The following is a 25,459-nucleotide window of genomic DNA, read 5'->3' on the forward strand; positions in this document are numbered from 1 at the left end:
TCGCCGGTCGCTTAAATCCTGGCAACCGGCCACAGTTTCGAACCGGTTGAACGATCCTCCGTCGTGTCTTGCATAGCTCGCCGCGCGACCTTGGCGTTTCGAATTAAAACGGGACGCCCGGCCTTCTGTTGACGCGTGTTCCCCAATTCCTCCCGGGGTCAACGACTGCCCGGTTGCCCGAAGAGATCCACCGAAAGTGCCCGATACTACGCGCGTCCCTAGCAATCCGGTTTTTATCGACCATCTTCCGCGAGATGATCTCCGAATATTCCGTGTACGATGTTAGTTCACTATTTTTGGTCACCGACCAATTCGTCTAACGGTCCAAATTCCCCGAACGAAGTACAGAAAATTTGCTAATACGTTTGGAAATTCTGCGCCGCTGGTCGTCGTAATTCGCAATTCGTGGCAAAAACCCCCGTCACCGTCGGCTTTTCAGCGAATTCTTGTTGAAAACAGGTTACGGTATTTCAGCGTAAAGCCGGATGGCCATCGTTCGCGCGAATCCGCGTTTCCATTCAGCGGGAAGGAACGAACGATCTCTCCGCAGCCTCTCGAAAATAAATGTTCGACTACGCGGAGGATCCACGAGGCGTCGAGTAGCCTGGAAGAGCTGTTTCACGGCGTTATCGTTCGTCCACGCTCGCAGCTGGCTCTGCTTACCTGCTCAGGTAGGTAAGTACCGTTCGACGAGCTACCTTCGACGGCAGTCACGCCACAACCTTCGTCGCGTCAGGTGTACACGGCTCTCCGAGGACCAACGGGACTCTCCTCGGCTGCTCGCGAGTTCTATCGATCGCCGGTGGCCACCGCCTCGATATTTCTTTTCGACATAACTAGTCTCGAGGTAAGTTTAAACGACGTTCGATCACCGAACAATCTCGTTTTCGCGTCCGTACCTTCCCGCCGCGGTTCTACAAATGGTCGTTTTCGGTACTCGGAACACACAACGTTTCTCGATCTTTCCTTCAGAACAATCGTCACAATTTTTTATCAAGAGTCGAATATAAAAATCCACCGACACGGTTGGCTACGCGTTTGCCTCTCGTTAACATACGAAACCTGCAACAATTTCAGTAAAATGTGCTAAAGTAATCTTCCTGCTTTGTACCACCTTGTATTAGAATGCCTCAATATCGTAAATGTTGTTTTCTCCAGTACTTTTACCCAATTTCGAAACAGTGACCGATCAAAGGGTCGAACGAATAATTCGAAGGTACCCAGGCCCCCGTAGAATTTCCGAATTTCACGCGAGCGTCGTTGACCTGCGTCTGCGAGCTACCTAGAGGTCTTGAAGGTATCGTCGAGGCGCGGAAATACGTTTCGCGGTGGATTTGCGTGGACGATCGCGCTTCGAGTTCGTTTGGACGCGTGCAGGATACGCGATGCGCATCGAGCACCGATGTGTCAGGCTTCAATGATCGCATCCACGCTGAAAACACTATCGAACACGCTCTAGTTGATTGCGACTACCGTTGTTGCGGCCACGCGGATTTTCATAACCCGTTTCATAACCCGATCGCGACTCCCCGCTTGGGGAGGTTTTTCCGGAACAGAGACAAGTTCCGAAACGACCGACGAATCGGTCTACGAACGTGGACAAAATTTTGCTCGAGCAACACGTACTTCCGACGCGTTGATCGAACGGTTCAATTTTTATCCGTTATCCGTATGATTCACGGTTCCATTCGTTATTGGACTTTTTAGACGACGGGAATTCTTTGGGCGGATCGTTCACGACCGACGTCGACCTCGGTTTACTTTTTTTAAATATTCGCCAGAAACATCGCCTCGCGGCAGATAAGTAACGGGCATAGTTTAATGGGTTCGTCGAAAAATTGCATACTATTATTCGCTTCGGTTCGCCGTTTACGTGGCTCCTGGCAATCGTCCAATGTTCATCGTTATCCGCTTGTTCATTATTTTCCGTGCAAATTAGCGATACGCGACGACAATGTAATGAGATGTTGGTATAGGTAGGACTTCGCGAGCTTGAGAAAAGAAAACTATTTGTACTACGAAAGAAAATAGTATTTTCATATGTTATTTTCTAAGAGAGAGTAGTGTCCACGCGAGGCTCGGTTTACGGGAAGAGAATTATGAATCTGTTTAAGATTTCGTATTGTTTGCTAATGTGGCCTGCTTTCTCACGTAGCATCGTAGTTCTCAAAATATGATCGAGGAAGAAGGAAACAGGAAATTGTTATCGGGTAATTAAAAGTTTCGAGGCAAAGTGCATTCCGTTCGACCAAACGAAATAATCGCGTCTTTGTTGGAATTGAATAGGAACGCAAATAACAGTATTAATTTGTAACGCGTAAACGTTCCGTGACGAAAGAACGACTTCCTGACTCGGGGAAATTTCAACACGCGTGAAAAAGACGCGCGCCATAATAGCCGATGGAAAATAATGAGGCTTATCTCTTCCGACTGTAGTTACTTCGACGATAACGCGTGCTGTAATTGACACTGACATGGTTTTCGAGCTCGAGTTAACGGTTTGAATGAATGTGTCTGAAAAAAACTTGCGTAAACGTGTTCAAAAAAGCAGGTACTAGGTTCGTGGCGAGATAGGAGCAGAAGGGGCGCGTGGTCCTAGGCGGCCATGTTGCGTGAACGTCAACGGGAGCTCCTAAAATTAAGAAAAAATTAAACTAACTATTTATGCATGCTTTAACGTTTGTATATGGGAGTTGACTGATAACTGAGGTCTCCAATGACGTCATTATGCGAGCAATAAAGATGTAAATAAATTCTAAAACGTTAAATTCACGTTCCCCGGTATTAGCTGAGCATTTTTCTGGCAAAAGGAGAGGTTTATTAATTATTTCTGACCCAGGTATTACTTTCCTCGAGATTCGTTGAATCGTTAGACGCCTTTCACCGGACCAGGGAGCCAAGCAGCGAACGTTCGCGAGGTCTGCGCGACCCAATAGCTGGGAAGACGAAAGGCAATATAAACCAGCTTTTCTTTTTACAAACGAATCAACATGGAAGATGGCAAATTGCGTTCAGCCGGCGTACGATGTTACTCTGACCGTGTCTAACGAGCTCCTTTAATTACGCATCAAAGTGCCGGTTACGCCGGGGTCCATGAATCTCCAAATGGCATAATAAGTTCCCCATTCTGTTGGATCTGTTTCCTTCCAGACGATCTCGATAAGGTCGCGTCGTCCGGCCAAAACGTTAAGAAACGGAAGAAAAATGAAAAGGGACGCGCGACCGCGGCGTCGCGCCGCCTCGAACCAGGAAATCGTGTCGACGTCCGGCTGACCTTGGAAACCGACGACGTTCCGAGAGTTCTGCCACGCTTTCCCTCTCGTCCACGCGAGAACGAGCCGCAATCTTGCACTTTCCGTGTTTGCGCGCTAAATTGATAAATAAACGCGACGCGTCGTTCGTGAGAAACATCGTGTGTCGTTCGTAGCGCCCGGACCCGGAAGCCTGCAACCTCCGTTGGCCCGGAAACCACGAACGCGTTGCAGAACCCTGGCCGTTGCAAAAAAATTGGGACGAAAGATTCCCGATAATTCTTTACACGTAAAACGAGCAACATAAATAATTTTCCAATCGAGCCTTGTCGAATCGTATCGGTGAGAAAATTACGCGAGAGGTCAAAGTGCAGGCGGCTGTCGAGTAATAATTTGTGCAACCATACGTGGAAGAACGGCTTTATGGTTTAATGCGAAAACGACTGGCGGAGTAATGACTCTGCCAACCGTTTTAACTCCTCGACTGGCACGTGATTTGTACGCGCCAAATTCCAATATAAAACAGTTTTCCACCACGATGTTCTCGAGAAGAAATTAACGAAAAAAGGTTTCAGATCGGAATAATTTAATTCGTGGTTCCGTTAAAATAATTCCGCAGCGTTTGTTCGTTCGAAGCGTGGGCCAAACGATCCGACGCGTCGACGCCACTGCATCCGGTCGAAACGGGGACATCGAGGCACCGCGACTCGATTTCAATTTCGACCACGAAGGATCCTTCCCTCGATCGAGAAAGGAATCCAGTTGACGACCGCGTGCCCTGTCAATTGACGCGAGTTTACCGCGTCGGTGGAACGATGACTAACAGTGTGTACCGTTAGCCCGAATCGTCCCTCCAACTGGAGAATGTCAATTTCATGCGGTTTACGGTACTGAAATTGCGCGTTAGTGTACACGGGCTCCGATTGTTCGTTCCCTCTTTCCACTCACGACGCATCTCGAGCATCGACTGCTTGGCCCCGATCATGGGGAATCTCAAGGACGAACACTAGGAACCTTATCGAGAACGATACTCCGGATCCGTGATCCTCGTCCTTTTAAATCCGCGACTCTTAACGTCCCTCTACTCCTATCGTAGCGATAAAAATCGAACGAACATTACTAACGAGTATCAACTAAATCGGTGATACTTTGTGAGATGCAAACAGTGTTTCTGAAATTTTTTAAAATCTGGAGATGTTTTAAGTATTGTAAATCGTGAGGCTACAATTCCTATTTCTGCTGTCACGTGTACGCAAAGAATCCAATATTGAAATTCGTTGTTCGCGAATAAAATTCGCTCGCTGGAAGGAATAATCCACGTAACAACGAGGCACCTTGGCGACTGTCTTTTGTTACGTGGAGAGAGCAACGGTATATCGGAGTGACCACGAGCCGAAACGCTTCCAGTGTGTCGCTCGCGAGCTCGAGGAAGCCGCGCCTTCCTAAAATACCTCGACCAGAGTCGGGATCCGGCCGAAGGTTAACTACTCCCGTAAGTTTTTCGGGCCCCGAGACAACTATATTACAGTACCCTGGGGTACGATACTTTCAGAAACATCCAGGGGGACCGAAGAGACACGCGAAACGCGAAAGATGTGGCTGTCGAGAACGTGGATACTGCTGGTTCTGTTTGGTCTCGCGAGTTGCGACGACCGCGAGGAAGAGGATGCGTCCACCATATTCCTGGAGGCGGCGAAATCCTTCTTCTCGAACAAGGATAACATAAACGGCATCCAGGGACTGGCCAGCGCGTTCGTGCAGTCGGACGCAGGAAAACAGGTACTTTTACTGTTCGACTTTCAATATTTAACGCGTTAACTGCCGGACCAAACCCCGGAAATTGTCCACGAAACCAAAACTTTGGTTTTAGACAAACGTCTTATCTAGATTTATTTTCTTTAACATATAATCTTGAGAATTAATCTTTTTAACCCCCTGGGGAATAATCACGACTATAGATTGGGATAGATACAGCCTTCTACTAAAAATCCCCCATAAATAAACAGATTCACAGTAAATCGAGCAAAGTAAATATTTATCAACGTGGCTAACCGGTTCGAGCGTCGAGGATCTACCAGCAGCATCCGAGCACCGATTATCCGATTATCCTACCATCCGAACGTCCCGTTATCCACACTGGCACACTCTGTTCGGATATTCTAGTAAAGGATAAGCTAAGAACCCCGTAACAATTTCCACGAACCGTCGAATTTACTCGTTTCCTATCAAACAGGCGAACGAGGCGATCGGTGGCAAGTTGAACATCGATGGCGTGGGGCAGATCATCTCGGGGATCGGGTCGTTGTTCGCCGAGAACGAGAACCGCCAGGGTGTCGACTATTCGGTGATAGGCTCGGTCCTGGACAGCATGGTGAACTCGAACAAGAACGCGAAGAGGGTCACCAGGGACACGGACGCGAAGCAGGAGCCCAGCGTGGACCTGGATGGCCTGCTGAAGATGGGAAACATGCTGTTCGGACAGAACGTGTACTCCGATATCGCGATGGGCGTGATGCCCATGTTGCTGCAGAATTTCGCCGGTGGGAGCAACGAGGTGGACGGCGAGCCAGAAAAATTGCACGACCACTCGAGCCACTCTTGGTACATGCCGCCCATCCTCGAGAATCTGCACGTCATGTGGGACCATTTCCGTAACTCGGAACTGGGCCAAACTCTGTGGAAGAACAGCGGCCTGGCGCAGTTCGTCGGTCAGATGTCCGATCCCGACGGACGTATCCGTTACGAGGAGATCCTGGACAGCTTCGAGAACCCGGCACTGCGTCGACGGTGGATCAGAGTGTTGACGAATTACGTGGGGGAGTGGATCTCCCACGTGTCGGACCCGCAGATCCAGCAGCGTTACTTGAACACGGTGCAGTTCGTGGGGAACAGTTTCCTCAAGTCGCAAGGCTTCTCGAAGCTGGCCATGTTCGACGCGATGAGACCGGTCGAGAGCCTCTGCAGGTAACGCGTTTTACGACACGGCGATTGCTAATTAAATTCCGGTTCATCGTTTGTGTTCTCTTCGTCAGGTTAACGGACGTGGTCGCGAAAAGGCACTTGGGCATGAAGTTCGACAGCTCGCAGTACATCAAACCGGCGGTGGCGTACGTGCAGGAATTGATCGCCCTGGCCTCCGAGAAGGGTTTCATAATGTCTCGAGTGAACGCCAGGGAGATCAGCAACAGACTCAGCGACGTCATCAACAACGACATCATCGATCCCATGTTAAAGGTAACGAAGAAACGGTAAAGTCGCGTTACTGAATCTTGATCTCGCGGATCGTTTTGCAGTCCTATCGCGCGTACAAGTGGGCGATCAAGATGCCCCAGTGCGCCAGTCAGATCTTGTGCACCATCAACGAGAACGAACAGAACGAGAAGCAATCGCCCCTGCGCAGTGGTTTGCTGAAGGTGACCAGCTTCCCTACCGCCTGGGCCGTCAGCAACAAGCTAGGAACCAGTTTCTGGCTCCTGTACGGGGCCATCACGGAACAGGATAGATGCGTCGTAAGTGAAACGCCTCAAAATTCGACGCTCGTGACGCCATCTTCAACTATGAGATTAATATTTACGTTTCTTATGATTTTCAGCAAAAGTATCCGGCCGATTGCACGGAGTTCCACGAAGAGGAGATTCGCGTGACCACGGAGAGCGTTCACAGCGAACTTTGATCACCGATTCAGTGTAACCCTCGTGAAAGACATTTTTGATTACATAAGTCAAGCTCTACGGATCGCGATCGTCGCGTTCCGTCTATCGTTTATAAGACTGCGTTTACTACGCGCGACAAGAAGTAACCGATTTTATTTTATTAAGAGGCTCGATCCACGGTGAAGAAGTCGACGTAGGTAAGGGGATTCGTCGCGTTCCAAAGTCCCCTTTACCTTCTTCGCGTGTACATACGGGGGAGAAGAACCGCGGACGTGGCCGAATAACATAGGCGTTTAGTTTCTGAAAACCTTTTATTTATTGTGAATCTGAGAAAGGATGTTTGTTCAATGTTGCACAACTATCACCGAACTGCAATTTTACGGTGCTCAATGATCTTCGAACAGAATGTCTGCAAACGTGGCGGTACAGTGTTTCAAATGCAAAGGCACCGGTATACGATTGCATTCGTTGTTTGTCTTTTAAATTCGTTTCCTCTAGGGAAATCTATAAAAATTCTATTTTACGAGAAGACGCGTAAGAAGGCATATTTCGTTAGAACAAACACCAGCCGGCACCAGAATTTCGAGCCGAGGCTCTGTCGAGGAGGTACCGGAAGTCCGACGGCGCGCGAGCGTTCGTGCCGATTTTATTAACGGCATTGTGTCTGCAACAGCTCTTGTAAATATTAGATAAAAGCCAAATAAAACTTATAATGGACGTACAAGATACACCGTGATCCATTTCGTTCCGCGTTGCAACGTCTGCGTGGACATAACGATCCTTCCTCCGTCATTACTTCCTCTTGATGTTTTTGCATGCCCACTCGAGACCCTCCTAGCGAATTCAGATTTCGTTACAGCCTTTGAAACAATTTTACACGATCGTCGATTCACCGTTACCGTACCTTCACCCCTTTCCCTTCGATGGCGATGCACGATTGTATCTGCCAGTCACGATCCTTGATATTGTGCAATCCTAGGCCTTCCGCGATTTCAGCCGCGGTTACAGCTTGCCCAAGATCCTGTTTGTTCGCGTACACCAACAACGGAACACCTCGTAACTTTTCCTCCAGCAAAAGCTCGGATAGCTCTTGACCCGTCTCTTCTAGTCTCTTTATATCCGCGCTGTCCACAACGTATATCTTTTTAAAAAGGAAATGTTAATTGTTAATATCGTTTATTTGTTACTGTACTGCATATTTCGATTTATTTATTCGCTGTAACAGTGGAATAGTAAACACATCTAGCAACGAATAGCACAAAGTACTCCCAAAAGGCCACTTTGTGCCCCGAGTCATTGCCCCCGATATATTTTCGGTAAAGAATTTTTTTCTCGAAAGTGCGTAGGATTTCGGAGGTATGTGTATTTATAAAAAATGATTGTAATTGACCCCTGCGGCCGAAAATAATTTTTCCAGAACGATTTGACATTTTTTTTTTGCTAAAAAATTTCACCACCTATTCGAATTTTTTTCTCGAAAGTGCGTAGGGTTTCGGGGATATATTTATTCACCAAAAATGATTGTAATTGACCCCTGCGACCGAAAGTAATTTTTCCAGAACGATTTGAAATTTTTTTTCTTCGCCGAAAAATTGAGGCACCTACGATTTTTTTTTTTAATTTGTTTTTGCGTGTAAGTGTTCAGGTACCGATCTGCCGTCTGATAATACTGAATTGCCTTTTTCAATCCCTTCTATAGTCAATTTACATGTATTTACACACACACTACCGCTGCACCTCAATACTAGTTCAGTGAATAGTTTTTCAAATGACCGCCATCCATGAGAAGAGGTCGCTGAAATCAGCTCCGAATTTTCAGGTCGGTATGGCAGACTGATTGGGCCACTAAAGACCATAAGGTGTGGGGTTTACTCGTTTGTGTTTAAATATTTATACAGCTTAACATTAATTAAGAATCAGCTATGTGACAAATAAAATCAATGTAAGAGAGCCAAATGCAAACAAAAAAAGGAAAGACCGGGTATTTCAGTTCATTAGATTGAAATCACCCACCAAAACGTCCGTGTTCTCGAAATAATTTCGCCAATAGGGTCGGATCTTTCGTGCACCGCCTATGTCCCAGACGTTTAACTTAAAACCCTCGCTTTGCACGCTTTTTATGTTGAATCCCTGAGTCGGCGTTACCTTGAACAAACATTCAGACAATTTATGACCGTGGACAATTTAAACACGACCCGCATAGTTATCCAGATGCATTCGATACCTGTGTAATATCTTCACTGGCCAAAGATTTTAAAATCGTTGTCTTTCCAGCGTTGTCGAGCCCCAGAAGGAGCAAGCGCAACTCTTTATCCGGATTCGAGCGCAGTTTCCTCAAAATTGCTAACAGTCCCTGTTTAAATATAAAAAGAAACGTCTCTGTATCGGTGGAATTATTTACCAGTAATGTTTACGGTAACGCGATAAATATAAACGAGTTTATAATCGTGAGTATCGATTCTATTCCGTGAAACATATCGACTTAAATTGCGCGCTTTTCGAGATAGCAGACAGAATTGCGATTGCACTGTAAAAGTGAAGTTGCGTTACGGCGCGCTGCAGAAATTCGTAGAATCTTTTGTTAAAACACGAATATTGATTACGAAATCTCGAAAAAAGCTGTTCGTGCGTCGTACGAGAATTTTTAATTCAATAAAATGCCTTGAGATAATGCAGTTGCGTCGAAACTCGAGGGTGCTGTGCTTGTTAGGTTATGTCGAACGCGTCCAGTACTTTGAAAGATATGTTTCGAGCGTCGAAAAGGAGTGCATGATAGAACGTTTCGTGCACTTTTAAAGTCAGTTATCTTTGATTCGTTACCATATTTCGTTTGTTACTTATTAAACTGGAACAAAAATGTGGTGACACTTAACCACGACAAGTTGCTGGCTTGGTTATCGTCTGCTGAGTTTGTTGTGTTGTTTCTTTCGTATCTAAGGAAACTGGTGCTTATGTTTGTGTTGTCTGGCCAATAATCTTTCACACCATTTGCGTGAAAGCATGGAACTTCGAATAGAAACTTTATTACTTCATTAACTAGGGAGAATCTATAAGTACGATTATAGTACGTGGCGTTTATTTCTTTGTTTATAAACGTGTACATTAGTCGGACTTTCGATCTTATGCTTAGGTACTAGATAGCGTTTGATAGAGTTCTTCGACGACGCTTGTGTAGAAATAATATCTTTTATTAGCAGAAATATGTCTCTTTATTATGCTGGCTTCAACACCGGTACATTGTTTTCCGATAACGATGAGGTCGTTTTTGCGATAGATTCGTTCGTTAAAATTCAGTTTCCTGGCGTTACCGATTTTCAAATAGGTTGGGGTTATTTTCTTCTTTGGAGGGGAAAGGAATTATATATTTGCATGAAAGGTTTGGAAAATGGTACAGATACAAATACAGATATTCGGTTAATACAAATACCAGGGAAACCATTAGACAGGTATGGTGATTAAAATGAAATAATTCTTGCAAAATGTATTTGGCTGCAAGTTTTGTTACTTTGTATAGTTGCCAACAAGCTGCAGTTGGTAAAAATAACATAGTAATCCTATCCAGAGACATTGAAACATGGCAATACAAAATTTATAAAAATTCTTGGAGAAAGGTGACCAACTTTATTCCTAGGAACGATTCAGAAAATGAATATCCCCTTAAAATTTTACAAGGAGGCTGTACAGTAGTCCTTACAAATTTAGGTACATGTTTGCTGTACTCAGGATCTAAGGAACAGTCAGATTTGCATACATAAATTGTGCTTTAGGTCGTGCCTTCAATGTTCCAACATTAGTTGAAATGCCAAAGAGGGTAAAGTTCACAGATATCGCTTGCGGCTTTGATCACACTATTTTACTGGCAGAAAATGGGGACATTTATTCTATGGGAATGGGAACGTACGTACCGCTTGTATAGTATTTCAAATAAGCATGCAATCAAGGCAAAAAAATATAATTTGTATAAGATAGGCGTGGTCAGCTAGGACACAATGATTTGGAGGACTGCGACAATCCCAGACTTGTAGAAGCTCTGGCTGGCCTCAAAGTTGTTCAGATTTCTGCCATGGGTTGGCACAGTGCTGTAGTAACGGATCAGGTGAATGTTAGACATAACAGGATGAATCAGATCCAATAAACGCGTTTTTTTTTTAGCAGATATTTTCAAATTGTAGGGTGATCTGTATACGTGGGGGTGGAATACGAATGGGGAATTAGGACTACCCACCAAAGACTGTAAAGTAGTGGCCGTGCCCACGGTGGTAGATTTTACAAACGTTCAAAACGAAAAGATAGAGACGCTCGTGAAGAAAGTCGAATGCGGAAATACGTTCACAGTTTGCATATTGGGTACGTGTTTCCAATCGCGAGCGTTCAAATTTTAAGGGAAACGAACGTTTGTAAGACTTATCTTTCCGACAGATGATGGAACACTATGGGGCTGCGGATCGAATAAATACGGGCAGTTAGGACAACCACGAGAAGCCTTACCAAGCTCCCCAAAGTTTGTCAAACTCGATGTTCCCGTTATTTCAGCACGCATTAAAGACTTCAAGTGCCGGGAATGGGGCACCATGCTTGTAACGGACTGAGTTTGCGAAGAGAATAAAGAAACAATTTTTTCCAGCGTCTGTTGTATTGTATCTTCTGGTCACTCGATATTACGCCTCGTCCTTGTGCTTTTCTATTACCTCCAGCGCATTCTCTGCTTCGATCAACGGCAAAATAAATCGACGTTTGCGAATTAGTTCCTCTTCCTCCGTCAGGGAAGGCGGAGGCGTTTCCGGTACTTTCGACCCTTTCTTCCTTCCTCTACCTGCAACTTAAAAATTAATGAAATCTCGAACCCATGAGGATCGTTGAAAAAACCATTTTATAACACCTGTAGCTTTCTTCCTCGTCTGTTTCATCGTGGCGAACAGTTTTTTAAGTTGCACGTTAAAAGGCATCGAATTAGGATCGACCAGCTTCACTGATCGCGGTTTTTCGAGAGAAAACGGCAGCTGACGGGTTTCCATCTCTATCGGCTCCACGTAAACCGCGTAAACGAGGCTGTACCGAAATTCGTTGGCATACCTGATCGGTAAAAATTTATTTAGTTACTATTTTAATAACCACGAAGCTAACTTACATGTTGTAGGTAGATTCGATCACGATATCCAACGCGACAACTGGGTCTACGTTGCTGGAGGATTTGTTGGTTTCTTCCGACATCGATAAAGAAGCATCTTCGTACTCTTTGGGTTGCTTTTTCTGCAGACTTGTCAGAAACACGAAAGAAAGCATTTGAACAGGACCCAACTTAGAAATTTATTAATAAAAATCGACAAAAGCGGAGAAATTACTTTTTCGTTGATACTTGCTGGTTGGACTCCATTTGGGCGGGCAAAAGGTTGTCTACCGAATGTTCCGTGGCTTCTGTATCATTGTCACACACGATTTCATCCCAATACGGAACTCGATTTTCCTCAGACACCCTGATAGCGACAGTCTTAAAAATATTCTTCATCTCTTCCAAGAATTCTTCGCGAGACAGCTTCCGATCTGCCAACGAACGAAAATTTAAACTCCAAAGTGGATTGTTACGTTTTATATTAATATTTAATTTGAACACGTTACCTCGAATCAATGTCATTTCCCCAGCCAGCCAGCTGATCAGGACACTCAGATAATAGTCATCGAGTTTCTGTTTCTGTCGCAGAACATGGAGTGCCAGCGTGTCTAAGAACCAGAAGGCGGCCATGTTTGTCTTGTAATCGGTAATCTCGAGAGCGTTTCCCAGCGATCTGCGGAAAAACGAACATTCTACGTGCTTTGATACGATTGTTTCGACTCACGATCAGCCGGGGAAGTCTAACTCGATGAGATCCGGGGATTCCTCGCTCACGACACTGAAACTTGTGCCTCGCATGCTTTTGATTTTTGTCGGAAGGGTCGGCAGATACTGTTTCTCGGGCTCGACTTCCGCAGACTCCTCTTCGGTTTGCTAACAATCGTGTAACCGGTTAGTTGTACTAATTATAGATCTTCGCGTATCTCTTATTTCATTTTATTGGAAGGGTATTGAAGAAAACCAGGCAAATAAATTTACAAAATAACAATGACACATTGGTTGCAACGATGGTCACTGGTGACCGGTGTTTCGAGCTTAGAATAATTCTTTAATATATTTAAAAAATATAAAATAAAAATATAATATAATTAAAAAAAAATGGCAGTGAATGTGATAAAACTGTATCGAAATAAAAGTAAAATAGAAATTCGCGCGCATGGAACCACGGATACGTTAGCGAGATGTGTTATGAATTTTACGGAATGGAAACTTTAGAATAACGTGGTTTTCTGAAAATTCGGCGCGACCAGTCGTTTTGCAGTCGAGTCATGGTTTTTCAGCGTCGACGAACGAAACAAAGTTTCCCGTATCGTCGAACCGATTCGACGGAGTTGAATGCAAAGCGACGAAATTGACGTTTCGGTAAAGGCTGTCCGCGATAAGTACGATTCGAGAGGCTCAACGTCGAATTTTTCGACGTTTAACGGACAAATGACGCGCACGTGCACCTCTTTGCATTCAATCCTCTCGGTGTCGGCGAACGTCGCAGATAAAACGATTAGAAGCACGGAACTGAACCTCGTTTCCGGTTTCGACCGGTCGATCTGTTTCGTTCCCTGTCGCGGAACCATTCCTCGATTTCGACATTTTTTTGGCCGTCCGTTTGGCGAACGTTCCCGCAAACGACGGGACCGGAAACGCTCGAGGAATCGTCGTTCGCTTTTGTTCGGGACGAGCGCAGCCGAGGTGTCGCGACGAAAATAATGAAAGAATCACAGAAGAACGGTTCGTTCATTTTTTTTTTTTTTTTTTTTTTTTTTTGTTTTTTTATTCATTGGTTTTATTTTTTAATTTTTTTTCCATATTTTGTTCAATATTTTCAGAAAATAACACTCCAAAGCGAAAAAACCGTATATTCTCACCAATCCCAATGTGTGTATAATATATATATTATACTTCTCATATATAATATATATGTATATATATATAATATATATATATAATGTATACTTTTATACTTTATATATAATAATATTATGTAGAGTAGCGCACACTTTAGACTGTTATGTATCGATACCGTTTTAATAATTTTATCGATAAATTACAAATATTGAAAAACATGAAACAGACACAGCAGGCGAGGACGCGGGGACTTTCGCGGGCTTCTCGGGACATCTTTTACTGCGGAACCATGAAAAAAGATTCTTTTGTTCTCAGCGACGTGTTCTCGTCGTAATTCCCGTTTCCCTGTCCGGTTCGCGGATTGGATATATATATATCGGATCGGTGCTCGATCGACGTTCGTTTTCGAGAAAGAGATCGAAGGGGCGGAAGATCGAGCGTCGAGAAAACAAACGGAACGCCTCGCCGTGCCTTCCGACGACGTCGGACATGTTTCGCCCCGGCGTCTTCCCCCGTTCGCTCTTTCTCCTTTTCTTTCGGGAAAAGCGGCTGCAGAGCCGTCGAGGGAGCCGGCAAAAACGGGGAAACGGGGAAACGGGAAACGCGACGAACCGTGCGCCCCTCGGGACACTACTAAACAGCTATATATCTTATAGGTCGCTCGAAAATCCCCGAGTCCCGGCGCGACTGACATTTTTTTTTTTTTATTTATATATTTTCACACCGAAGTCAGAAAGGCAATACGCAGTATGAACTTACTTAGTACATTTGTGTGTGTATGTGTGTACGCGTATGTGTGTGACTTTTACAACTATTTTCATTTTTGTTTCTCTCTCTGTTTTGTATATATATATATATATTTTTTTTTTTCATTGGTTGTTGTTGTTTATTGTTGTTGTTGTTGTTGTTGTTGTGATTGTTGCTGTTGTTTACCGTTTTCTGTTCATGTCTTTTGTTCGTTTGTATGTTTGCTTCCACGCGTTCTTCCTGCATCTCCGTCAGATCTACCCGGAATGTTCCGCCCGATCGATCCTCGAGTATCTTTTCTCCCGATCTTCGTCGATGTTAAAAAATACTGTGACTCGCTACTACCGAATTTATCAAACCGCCCGCTAGCGTGTACGTTCGATCGTGTTTTCCTATTTGTACTCGCGTCACTTTGTCGGAGATCGTACAATACGCGGTGTCGCAAATACTATCTACCGACCGACATCTTTGCACCACTGTTACCGATAACAGACTAATAGGAGCCGCGCGCGTCACCGATTTTAATAATCGTAACGCGTATTGGCCGTTTCCTACGATTCACGACGTCTATGTACAGAAACGCGATATGGGTCGTTTTAAGTATTTGAACATTGAAAATTTCTGGCCCTCGTCTATCGCGTACGCGGCCTGGTAGAAAATGCAACGGGACTGGATAATCGTTCACGGCGCGTTATCGATATTTCCCATCAGGGGGAAAGCCGCACGGTGCGTTTCATACGCGGGCAGAACATTCGGGTAGAGCTAATAATAATCATCTTCTTTGTTCGCCACTTCAGCGATCGCATCTTATGACCTTTTGCTTTATCGATCAGTGTCCCTTTAACCTGTTCGCTTTCGGCGTTACTTTCCGGTGCCTTTTCTTCTTCCGTTTTCTCGGTTTTTTTTTTTTTATTTTTTCCTATCTCGTTTAAATGACACGCGTGTACGGTGCTGTTGCGACCGTTCGTTCCATCTTCCCCCGGTTCGTGACTGCTCGGAGGGGGCTTTTAGCGGGGAGAAAAATCGTATACAGACGCAGCCAACGAAATCCAAACTGAAAAATAAAAAGGAAAAAAAGCAGAAAATCAAAGAAGAACCAACTAGACCGAGGCACCGAACAAGAGAATGGTGGTATCGGTCGGAGAGCCGTGATTTCGAGACTTCCTGTCCTGCTTCTCCTCTCGTTTCCGGTTTCTGACCGCTCGAGAAGATCCCGTCGACGTTCCGTCGGGACCTTCTGTCGCGACTCGCGAATTGTCCCGCGCGCGGCTGAAAGCAAACGAAAATATCGAAATCGCGCGGTCCTCCTGATCGAAGGGAAGAAGAAATCACTTTTCAGCAACCCAGAACGGCTGGCGAAGCGCAAATAAAAAGTAAAACCGAGGAAATTAAATATTTTCAATCGATTTTATTGAAAATAATACAACAAAATATCTCATAATAATAATAATAATAATAATAATAATAATAATAATAATAATAATTAAAAATAATTAATAATTAATGATACGTACTGTTCTATTCGATATCTAAATAATCATGTCTTAAAACGTTGTTTAAATAATAATAATAATATTATCATCGGCATTAATCAATGTAATAAAATAATAATAAAGGCAATAAAGTTAATAATAATAATAATTATTATATCATAGAATAATGCATCAATAAACAAACTTAATAATCTAATTATTGGTTAATGATTCGTCATCGTCCTCGATCGCTATCAATGGATCTTTTTCTTTACCTAGTCATTAATAATGGATAATTAATTAATTCATTAATTAAATTACACGTTGCTTGGATATGCACATAGAGATATAAAGTCGTTTTTGGTCCCACCTAACTGCAAACGTTATATTCATACAACTTTTTTTTTTGTCGTCGCATGGATCGCTTTATATGTATATATGCGTGTGTACGTGTGTCCGTGTGTCCGTGTACGAGTGTGTACGCGCGTGTCTGTGTGTGTGTGTGTGTGTGTGTGTGTCTGTACTTCTCTGTGTACGTGTAAGGTTACGTGTGTGCTCGTGTTTGCGAAAAACTATTGATTTAACTATCGGTAAAGCTGTCGTTTCTCGAAAAATTTGTAATCGCGTATACACATGACAATGTTCCGTTCGCCCATTTAAAAAAATCGCCTTCTGCTTTTCCCTTTATCGCTATTATCGTTTACAATTGTATCGTGTACCGTGGATGCTCGTGTGCCCGAGCACACAAAACGAAACAAGGAAAAAACGAAAGAAATAACTGATATCTCCGATAGCAACAACATCGCGACCGAAAGCGACGATCCGCCGTTTTACAAAAATTTCAAGCGCTTCTTTCGCTGCCTTCGTTTCCCTTTCGTTCCAAAACGTAAGCGTTCCATTTCCCGGCGATCAATGGGGCGCGTGTCTCGCTCGGGACGTGTTCCCTTCCATTTCTCCGTTACTGGTTACATCCCAGAATGAAAAGAAAAAAACTTTTTACAACTGGCATTTCGTTATGCTTCTTTATAGTACGTACGCTTAAGTTACCTAATAACATTACTCTCACTAGATACATCACCGTGCGAAGAGGAACGCGTCCGGCGACGTCCTCGATCTGTCGGTTAGCTCGTCGCCGACCACAAGGACGCGCGTCAACGTCGCCATTGCGGCCCTTAATCTTCCACGACAACATTTTACAGCCAATCGAGATAATTTCGACGCGGTGCCGCCGCAATTAAACCTAATTTGATCTTTCTCATTAAGGCTAGATTACGCGAATTTTACTTTACAATTTCTCGCACGAATACTGCTTTCTATCAGTCGCATAGTTTTCTTCCATTAGCCTGGTCACCCGTTTGGCCGGACGCGAGCAAAAATTCCGATCCGCGTCGGAGCCCCGAGCAACGAACGGAAGATGAACAGCCATCCCGTTCGTTGCTCGCGGGGTATAAAAATCAGACTTTGGATATACCGCGATTGGAACCAATTTTAATTCCCAAATAAAATCGTTAGACGTTAGTTTTATTTGAAAATCTTGCCCGCGTCTGCCCGTTGCCGGCCGGTCGACGACGTCCTCCGTTTCCTCCACGACTCTTGTTCCGCTTTCTCGCGAGAAGCGGTAATACTTGGTTAAGCCTAGCGTTCTTGTTCCTTCGAAACGCGGAGTCGTCGATCGTATCGATGCCGTCGACCAGCCGGAAACTCGACGCACTCGAAACCAGACTGCACGTGGGGGGGGGTGTAATGCCAGTTGTACGCTTCCTCGGAGACGAATCGCGCTATTTCGAGGGAAACCGTGCGTTCCCGAGATTCGAATTTTTCCAACTGTAACCTCTCACGCGGATACGGCGTTTACACGGAATGTACGCGATTTACAAAGTGCACGGGAATTAAAAAGCACATCGAACCGGAGCGCACGTTTTCCCTCTCGTCTCAACGTTCACGACTTTTCGTGACAGTCCAGGCACGTGGCCTCGCGGAACAGAGATCCATGCTTTCATCCGGTGTCGACGCGAGAACGATCGATCCGTTCGTGGAAGCCACGTGGTAAGGCCTATCGAACGGTCGGGTAGCATCGTTAACATATCTTCAAATATTATAACCTCACAACCATTTTGACAACAATCAACCTTCAACAAAAGAGCGTCCTACATCAAAGAATCTTTAAAAAATGCGCCGGCCCGCGAATCGACTTCCGGCGGTGCCCGGCTCGCGTGTCGCTCCTTCGACATTCTGTTCCGCGTCGTTCGTGAAAACGTTCGTCGCTCGGGGTTACGTTACTGGTGACCGGAAGTCGAGCTTGCCGGCCGACGTATCACATGTTTCAAAGCTGCGAACCACGTACTCGCGATTTGTTCGTCACTCGCCGCTCTCGTCCACTCGCGATTCGCTGGAACGCGACTCAAAAGAATGCCCATGGTGTATGTCTTTTCTTTTTCGCTTAAGTCTTCGACTTCGACCGTTCGTCGCGTTTACAGCCATCGTACTCGAGGACGCGCGCAACAACGCTGTCGTGACCGGTGGAAAATTATTATTGGGATCGTCGTTCGCGTGTCCCCGTCCCGTTCCTGCGCCCACAACACCTGACGCGGAACAATTTCGCCCGTGGGAACGCGACTACGGAGGATCCTCCACCCCGGACGCTCAACAAACGAATTTTTTCCGCTTTCTGAATTTCGAACACTTTCGTGTTACATAATAAGATTCGGTAAATAAAAATTGCTTCCCGGAGAAGTATGTTTTCTTGAAATATGGAAACAGGTCTGGAGAATTTTATGAAGCTAGCAGCGTTCCAGAGCAGAAGATCGAGATCTAATGTATGCGATTGAGCCGCGAGAGACGATCGATCGGCGATCGTAGCGAAATCGAATCGCGTTTCCATCAGCGATGAAACATCATCGGTAAATTTCCACCGGCTGTTGGCCGACCGATTAACAATTAACGGGTGGTTTAGCGTGGTTGGTGCGCGCGGCCATCCCGAGGCACGCGTTCTCGATCCATCGGGTGAACGTCGATCGGCCGTCGATGGTCCTACGATCGTTCCCGGACTTTTGTCCGGGTTCGAACGAGTCGTCGCCGGTCGCCCGCTGGACCCGCAAACCAAGCGATCAACAAAAGCAACGTTTATTAATTACAATTGATTTAAAAACGATATCCCTAATCGCGCTACGATTACGTACGACAACTCGATGATATTCAGTACAGTTCTCGTGTATCCCGCGTCTCGCGTCTCTAGCACTTTCGCGTTTCGTACGCCTGTCCGCCGTCGACAGGATGATCGAAGTGCAGCGGGTGACCAAACACCGGGGGCGTATCTTTCTTCAGCCTAAAACTACGAAATAACGTGGATCCCAGGATTGCTCGAAGCGCGGGGTCTGAGAATTTTGCGATTTCTCGAAAGCAACTTTTACGGTGGGATACGCGCACCCGATTTGGCCACGCAATTCAGAATCACCCTATATAGATATATACACATATATACACAAAAAATATATATATATATGTATATATAAATTTTGCATGCAGTTACATTGGTCTAGCGTGTACACGGTAGCGTCGATTCGTACATGTTTTTCACCGTTCGTCGGTGACGCGTACGCGCAAATTGTGTGTGAGTGTGTATGTGTGTGTGTGTGTGTGTGTGTGTGTTTGTAAGGTACGGTTTTTGGGTGTCCCGTCTCGTGATCGATCCCGCTGTGTTCCTCCAACGTGCTCCCCCGCCTCGTCTTTGGCGAAACGGGTGATAAAGGAAAAGCCTTCGAAACGAAAGAAGGAGGTGCAAGTTCCCGGCCGAAGAGAAGAAAGTGAGAAGAGAATCGCTATCCGATTTAGGGGGGAAAAAGGGCCGGTGTTGTCGCTTGCACTTGGACGTAGGGCTACCGTGGACGAACTCAAAGGGCGAGTTTCGATCGAACGCCGTCGCGGCCGATTTGGCCGGACCGGCTCGCAAGATTAATTAATCGTCAACGAGATAATATAAGCGACGCGTACGCGGCGCACGCGCGTCCCCGCGTCGCTTAGATATTTATCTATATATATATATATAGATATATTTATATGTATATATATATAAACGACAGCGCCTACCGCCATAAGAATGACCGATAATCGATATATAATCATCGCGGTGTAAACAATAAATGGCGACACGTATATCGAGAAGTCTCGTATTTATATATATATCTATGTAACGCTTTGGACGCGCCTTAAACTCCACCCTTTCGATACGAAACGATAATATATAACTGTAAAATCCATGTGGAATATAAAAAATATTCTCTTGACGTTTCCTACCTAACTATATGAAACACTGCGCTAAGACTGTATACTTCGTTACGAAACGTATATGCGCGCACGCGCGCGACTGTGTGTGTGTGTGTATACTGTGTGTCGAACGCGTGTATCCGTTTGCGTGCGTGTACGTGAGTATGTATACGTGTGTGCGTGTGTGTGTGTGTGTGTGTGTGAATGCGTATCAGCGTTCGTGTACCTTTCCTTTCGTCACGGTGTACTTCGGTATACTTGTTTCGTCAGTCGTACGTGTGTGTATATATATATATGTGTGTGTGTGTCTGTGTGTACATGCGTGTGTGTGCTCGCGTGTATGTTGTGTCAGCTTTACGTATGATCTTTCTGCTCGAGCTTACGAGAAAGTGTTACGTCTAAAGAGGCGAGGGCGACCTGGGGTCCAGATTTCAACGTTTCTGCCTGACCGTAGCGTTTCGGTGCTCGGGAACGCATGGTATCCGTACGGTTCTCAGGAGAAAAACATCACGCGTGGCTAAACGTATTGCAAATTTCTCGTTCTAGATACGCGGCCAACACGTGTTTTTTCTCTTAAGAACGCGTAGCGATATTTTTTGGGATCCGCCAGTGAGAAATGCCGGACCTTCGGCACGCCTCCGTCCATACAACGGTCTCTTAACTTCTACGTGAGATATGCCGCTTAACAAAACAGGGCTGAAACAAAGATAGAGGTACTGGGGAAACGACGTGGACAAGGGCAGAATGAGAATAGAGCCGCGGTCGGATACGTAGTCCCGACCGCCAAGGTACGAAGGTTGCTTTACCCTTATAACGCGTGCAGAAAACGTTTACGTGTTTTACATTTTCATTGTACTTGACGAGCGATTACGAGAAAAGGGATAAGATGATGAGAAACGAGGAATAGATAGATAGAGATAGAGAGATAGAGAAATAGAGAGAGAGAGAGAGAGATCTATAAAACTGAATATTGGCTGCGTTTACGATGGGGGTGTCGGAATACACCGTACGATAAAATACGATACGATATATTGGAAACTTAGCGTCTCTATACGCGGGGCTACCTAAGAAATAAGCTTCCGGCAGGCGGGATTCGAACGACACGCCGCGCGAAAGCGTCCACGGTTCCTATAACGCGTTGCTCCGTTTACTTTACAAGATAATAAGACTGGCTCTCTGTTGCGATTAGACGAGTGTTCGACGAGTGTTGTTGTGATGAGGGGAACTTGGGGGGCTGACGGATCGCGAAAACTCTAGAGCCCTACGCGGGCCGTAACTCTCCTTTATTTTGTTCATTTTCAATGTCCTTTCTCGCGATTACGCGGCTTTCCTAAGGGGTTTCGCGTACCGTTGAAAACTCGAAGAGGGTAAAACAGTATCACGGTAGGTAGGGCTATAGTAATCGTGTCGTAATCGCAGCATTTTGTAATGGCTTTTGAGTGTGTCTGTCTGTCCGCGTGTCTGTGTGTGTGTGTGTGTGTGTGTGTGCGTGTGTGTCTGCGTGTGTACCTGTGTACGTGTAGTTTCAGTTTACAGAAAGTGATGCATACGTCTACGCGGTATGTACAAGGTCGATTTCTAACCCGACGTTCGGCAAACACCGGCTCGGTGTTTGCGCGATTTATGCCCAAATTAGGTTTACGGTTAATTAAACGGTGGTTTCGCGCCCTCGCCGTGGTCGAAAGCAGCGCGGAAACGCTCGCCTCGACCTCTAAACGATACGGGAAAGAAAAGAGACGATCCAACGAATGGATCGCCTCGGAATGTCAACGGAACGTTTCCTCGTGCTCCGGCTGTCTGGCAATTTCGCGGATGGCGAACGCAAACAAACGGAGACGCTCTCGGCGAAACGAAGAGAAAATAAGGGAGGGAACCGGGATTACGCCCCCGCAGTCTTACGATCCTCCCCAGGGGCACCGTGAAAATTCATCGAGCTCCGTCTCTGTCGCCGGTCGATCTTCTCCGTTGCGAGCTACGCGATCGTTCGACCGTCTTTCGATCTATCGATAAACTAAAGAACACGGTTCAGGGTATAAAAAACGCGGTGGAATGATCGTGGAATGATCCAAGTACCGGCAGTACGCGAACGATCGAACGTCGTTTCCCTAATTTCTTTCTTTTCTTTTTCGATTCGACGCTGAATTAAAACGTCGGACGAGAGCAAACCGGATCAAACGGGCGTCGATTCGTAGGTTTCGTAGGAATTACTGTACGGAAATCCGAAGCGTCAAGATACGGGGGGAATGACTCGATAAAAATTGCAATCGATCGCGTCGGTTTGATCTTGTTTGACGCTTCTCTCTCGTCCCACACGCTGCAAGATCCTCTCCGTTTCTCGAGGGGAATAAGTACTTTGGACGAAAAACACGTGAAAGAAGAAGCTCGAAAGGGCCACGGGGAATCTTTGCTGTCCGCGTAAAAAGAATACTAACGACGAATGGGAGGCGTTCGCGATAATAACCGACGGAGGAATCTACGACGAAGCAACGAGATACAAAAGACTACGAATTGCACTTGGGTTGGTCTCTCGCGTCTATTAAAACGTACTTGAAGAACGTACGCGTTCAAGAAACCGATCGTCTAACGCGCCTGATCAGCAATTCCGTTTGAAATTGATCGATAATCCCGACGATTGCGTAACGATACTAATAATAATGACGGCGACAGTTATTACGACGAGTATGATCGGATAATCGTGACGACGACGGTGACAACGATCCGCGGCGATAATGACAATGACGATGATAGCGACGATGATAATGATAAGTACTATGTCGATTAACCTATTGTAACAAATGCACGATTATGTTCGCGGGTTCGCAGGCATACGCGTACCGATTAAAATGTATTTCCTTTCACGGTATCGCCAACTCGAAACAACATTCTCGCGATAGTACCACCCATAGAGACAATTTTTTTTTTTACTAATTTCTTACGCGCCTGTACTTTTCCACGAACACATGCCCGTCGAGTTCACAGACACACTCTCCTGTAACAGTCGTAATAATAATAATAATAATAGTACTACTACTAATAATAATGCTTATGGTGGTAGAAATAGTAATGGTTGTAATAATAGCGATAGTAAAAATAAGAATATAACCGTTAAGAGTAATAAAAATATTAATCGTAATAATCTGAATAGTAATATTAATAATGACCGTCGCAACAGCAATTAATACGCGTAACTAAATCGATGAGTCGAAGGGAAAAAGCGTCGAACCTAACATGTTAAGTATGCCCTATCGCGATCGATTTGTCGTCGACCGGCGATACTGAGAATCGATGTATCGATACGTATCGTCGTCCGGCGATCGAGAATTTTTTCTTCGCGAATCGACGCGTCTTCGTCGTTGAACGAAGAAAACGTTCCGCGTCGCCGTCGACGATCCTGGATTTGCTTTTCTCGAAGGAAACGATCTCCTTTCCACTGATACTCGGGGAAATCACGGTCTCGCCCTTATTTTCTCTTTGATCATTTTCGGGTACGTTCGGCCGAAGGGGGAACTCCCGATTCGAAACGGTCCTCTCCGCGCTGCTTCCCGACGATCACCAACGTGTTTATCGTAAAACCTCGCGTTCCCTTTCTATTTTCTTTTGTTTTTTACGAGCATATAAAAAGTCGTGTGGCACATTGACGGTTGGAATGTTATCATTGTTTCATTAAATTTATAATAAGAATCATAATAATTAATAATAGTAGTAATATAGTACTTCTTTGCTTGTTATTAATAATATTCTTTTATGTATGTTTAATAATAATAATTAATAATATATATATTATATATATATAATATATATATATATATATATATACCTTTTTTGTTTATCATATAGTAGTTTGTTTCCTCTGCACTTATCGTTTATATTCTGTGCTGACTGCGGGTTTTGATTTGAGGGGACATACGCCCGGTCCCGATCGCGAGCGTCTCGCGGCGAACCTTGACCCTCCCGGTCGTCCCAGACAACCCCCCGGTTCGGCGATGAATCGGGAGAATCGACGACGGGACGTCGCCCGAGAAGACCTCGCTACGGGCTGCCGGGCGATCCATATTTTTATTTTTTTTTGTTTTTTATGTGTGTTGCATTGCTCTTCGTGGCATCTGCATTCGCGTTGATCACTGCTGGATAATGTGAGATGTAGAGATTTTAGTTAGCTGTACGTTGCCTGTAGCGGGGACGCGCGCGACGATCGTGTCACGATCGGGACGCGTCCTGCTCAGACAGAGAGAGATGTCTATTGTTGCTGCTTGTGTGTTGTTGCCGGGTGTATATTGTTCACTGTGCCCGGGTGAGTATGCAACCCGCGGCACGCGCGGGACAGCGCCCGGACGCTCGCGACGCTACCGATCGAGAAACATGCCCTGGCGCGTGTCCTTCGCGAGGAACGCGAACGCCGAGGGTGAAACGTGTTTGGTCGACGGACGATCGCCTGTCCCGGTAGCGTCCGTCGCGGGCGCGTGCCCGCTTTTAACTGTAAGGACACGACTGGTATCGGGAGGCTGCAATATTGTTGTAGCTGTATGTAGAAAGCTGACTGCGTGTACTTGTTATACTTCTGGTATTCGTTTAGCTGAGTGTCACTGAGTGTGCGTGTGTGGTCAGAAATGCGGGTGAATTTTCAAAGAGCGTTTGCCATAGGTTGTCCGGAGGGGTTGTTTGCTCGTGTTGGATGGATGGCGATATCTGTTCCGATGGGATTTGATTCGGTGCGGAGGGATATGCTGGGCGTGGGGGAAAGTTCAGATGATCCGGTTGGATTCATAGTTAATCATATTTTTTTTTTCATTTTTTTATCATTTTCTTTAGATTTTTTTTTCCTTAATTTTACCTCTTTCGCTCGCGATCGGTTACTTTAAACTTTAAAAAACGTGTTTTTTTTTTCTTTTTCTTTTGCAGCGTATTCGGAACACGCCTGGCCTCGCCGAGCGTTTCGGCGGCGCGCCTCCCCAAGGCCGGAATAATCGGGCCGGTGAGAACGAGGGAGGACGAAAAACGCGAACGCGGTGAGCTTCCCGGAAGAGAGGTCTCTCGTATACGTAACGCGCGTCGCCGGGACGCGTGTCTTTTGATTAATTTCACCGGCAGTTCAGCGTACTTGGTCCGTAACTAGTTGGTCGT

The 25,459-nt window shown here is 45.4% G+C and overlaps 4 protein-coding genes across 5 annotated transcripts; 2 read left to right on the forward strand and 2 right to left on the reverse strand.

Moving 5' to 3' along the window:
• Window positions 1-709: 709 nt before the first annotated feature.
• On the forward strand, window positions 710-7,617 carry LOC122394857. The gene is made up of 6 exons (XM_043392014.1): window positions 710-847; window positions 4,804-5,030; window positions 5,485-6,215; window positions 6,284-6,485; window positions 6,545-6,760; window positions 6,844-7,617. Exons 2-6 carry the CDS (start codon window positions 4,845-4,847, stop codon window positions 6,922-6,924), a joined length of 1,416 nt encoding a protein of 471 aa, XP_043247949.1. The 5' UTR covers window positions 710-847; window positions 4,804-4,844; the 3' UTR covers window positions 6,925-7,617.
• LOC122405152 (ADP-ribosylation factor-like protein 3) lies at window positions 7,603-10,007 on the reverse strand. The gene is made up of 5 exons (XM_043409689.1): window positions 9,933-10,007; window positions 9,129-9,257; window positions 8,918-9,049; window positions 7,809-8,045; window positions 7,603-7,738 (listed from the first exon to the last, which is right to left on the reverse strand). Exons 1-5 carry the CDS (start codon window positions 10,005-10,007, stop codon window positions 7,697-7,699), a joined length of 615 nt encoding a protein of 204 aa, XP_043265624.1. The 3' UTR covers window positions 7,603-7,696.
• LOC122405214 (RCC1 domain-containing protein 1) lies at window positions 9,456-11,595 on the forward strand. Its single transcript, XM_043409776.1, has 6 exons — window positions 9,456-10,350; window positions 10,419-10,606; window positions 10,672-10,801; window positions 10,874-11,000; window positions 11,077-11,251; window positions 11,324-11,595. The coding sequence occupies exons 1-6, from the start codon at window positions 10,106-10,108 to the stop codon at window positions 11,491-11,493; spliced, it is 1,035 nt and encodes a 344-aa protein (XP_043265711.1). The 5' UTR covers window positions 9,456-10,105; the 3' UTR covers window positions 11,494-11,595.
• On the reverse strand, window positions 11,563-13,009 carry LOC122405215. 2 transcript variants are annotated; one of them, XM_043409777.1, is made up of 5 exons: window positions 12,521-13,009; window positions 12,247-12,445; window positions 12,033-12,161; window positions 11,784-11,977; window positions 11,563-11,717 (listed from the first exon to the last, which is right to left on the reverse strand). In XM_043409777.1, the coding sequence occupies exons 1-5, from the start codon at window positions 12,642-12,644 to the stop codon at window positions 11,563-11,565; spliced, it is 801 nt and encodes a 266-aa protein (XP_043265712.1). In that variant the 5' UTR covers window positions 12,645-13,009. The 2 variants fall into 2 exon arrangements, with proteins under 2 accessions (XP_043265712.1, XP_043265713.1); XM_043409778.1 differs by having other exon boundaries at window positions 11,563-11,723.
• Window positions 13,010-25,459: the final 12,450 nt, after the last annotated feature.

Source organism: Colletes gigas, unplaced genomic scaffold (assembly GCF_013123115.1).
Source record: "Colletes gigas isolate AHSC1104 unplaced genomic scaffold, ASM1312311v1 Colletes_gigas_Sc00004, whole genome shotgun sequence".
Lineage (NCBI taxonomy): Eukaryota > Metazoa > Arthropoda > Insecta > Hymenoptera > Colletidae > Colletes > Colletes gigas.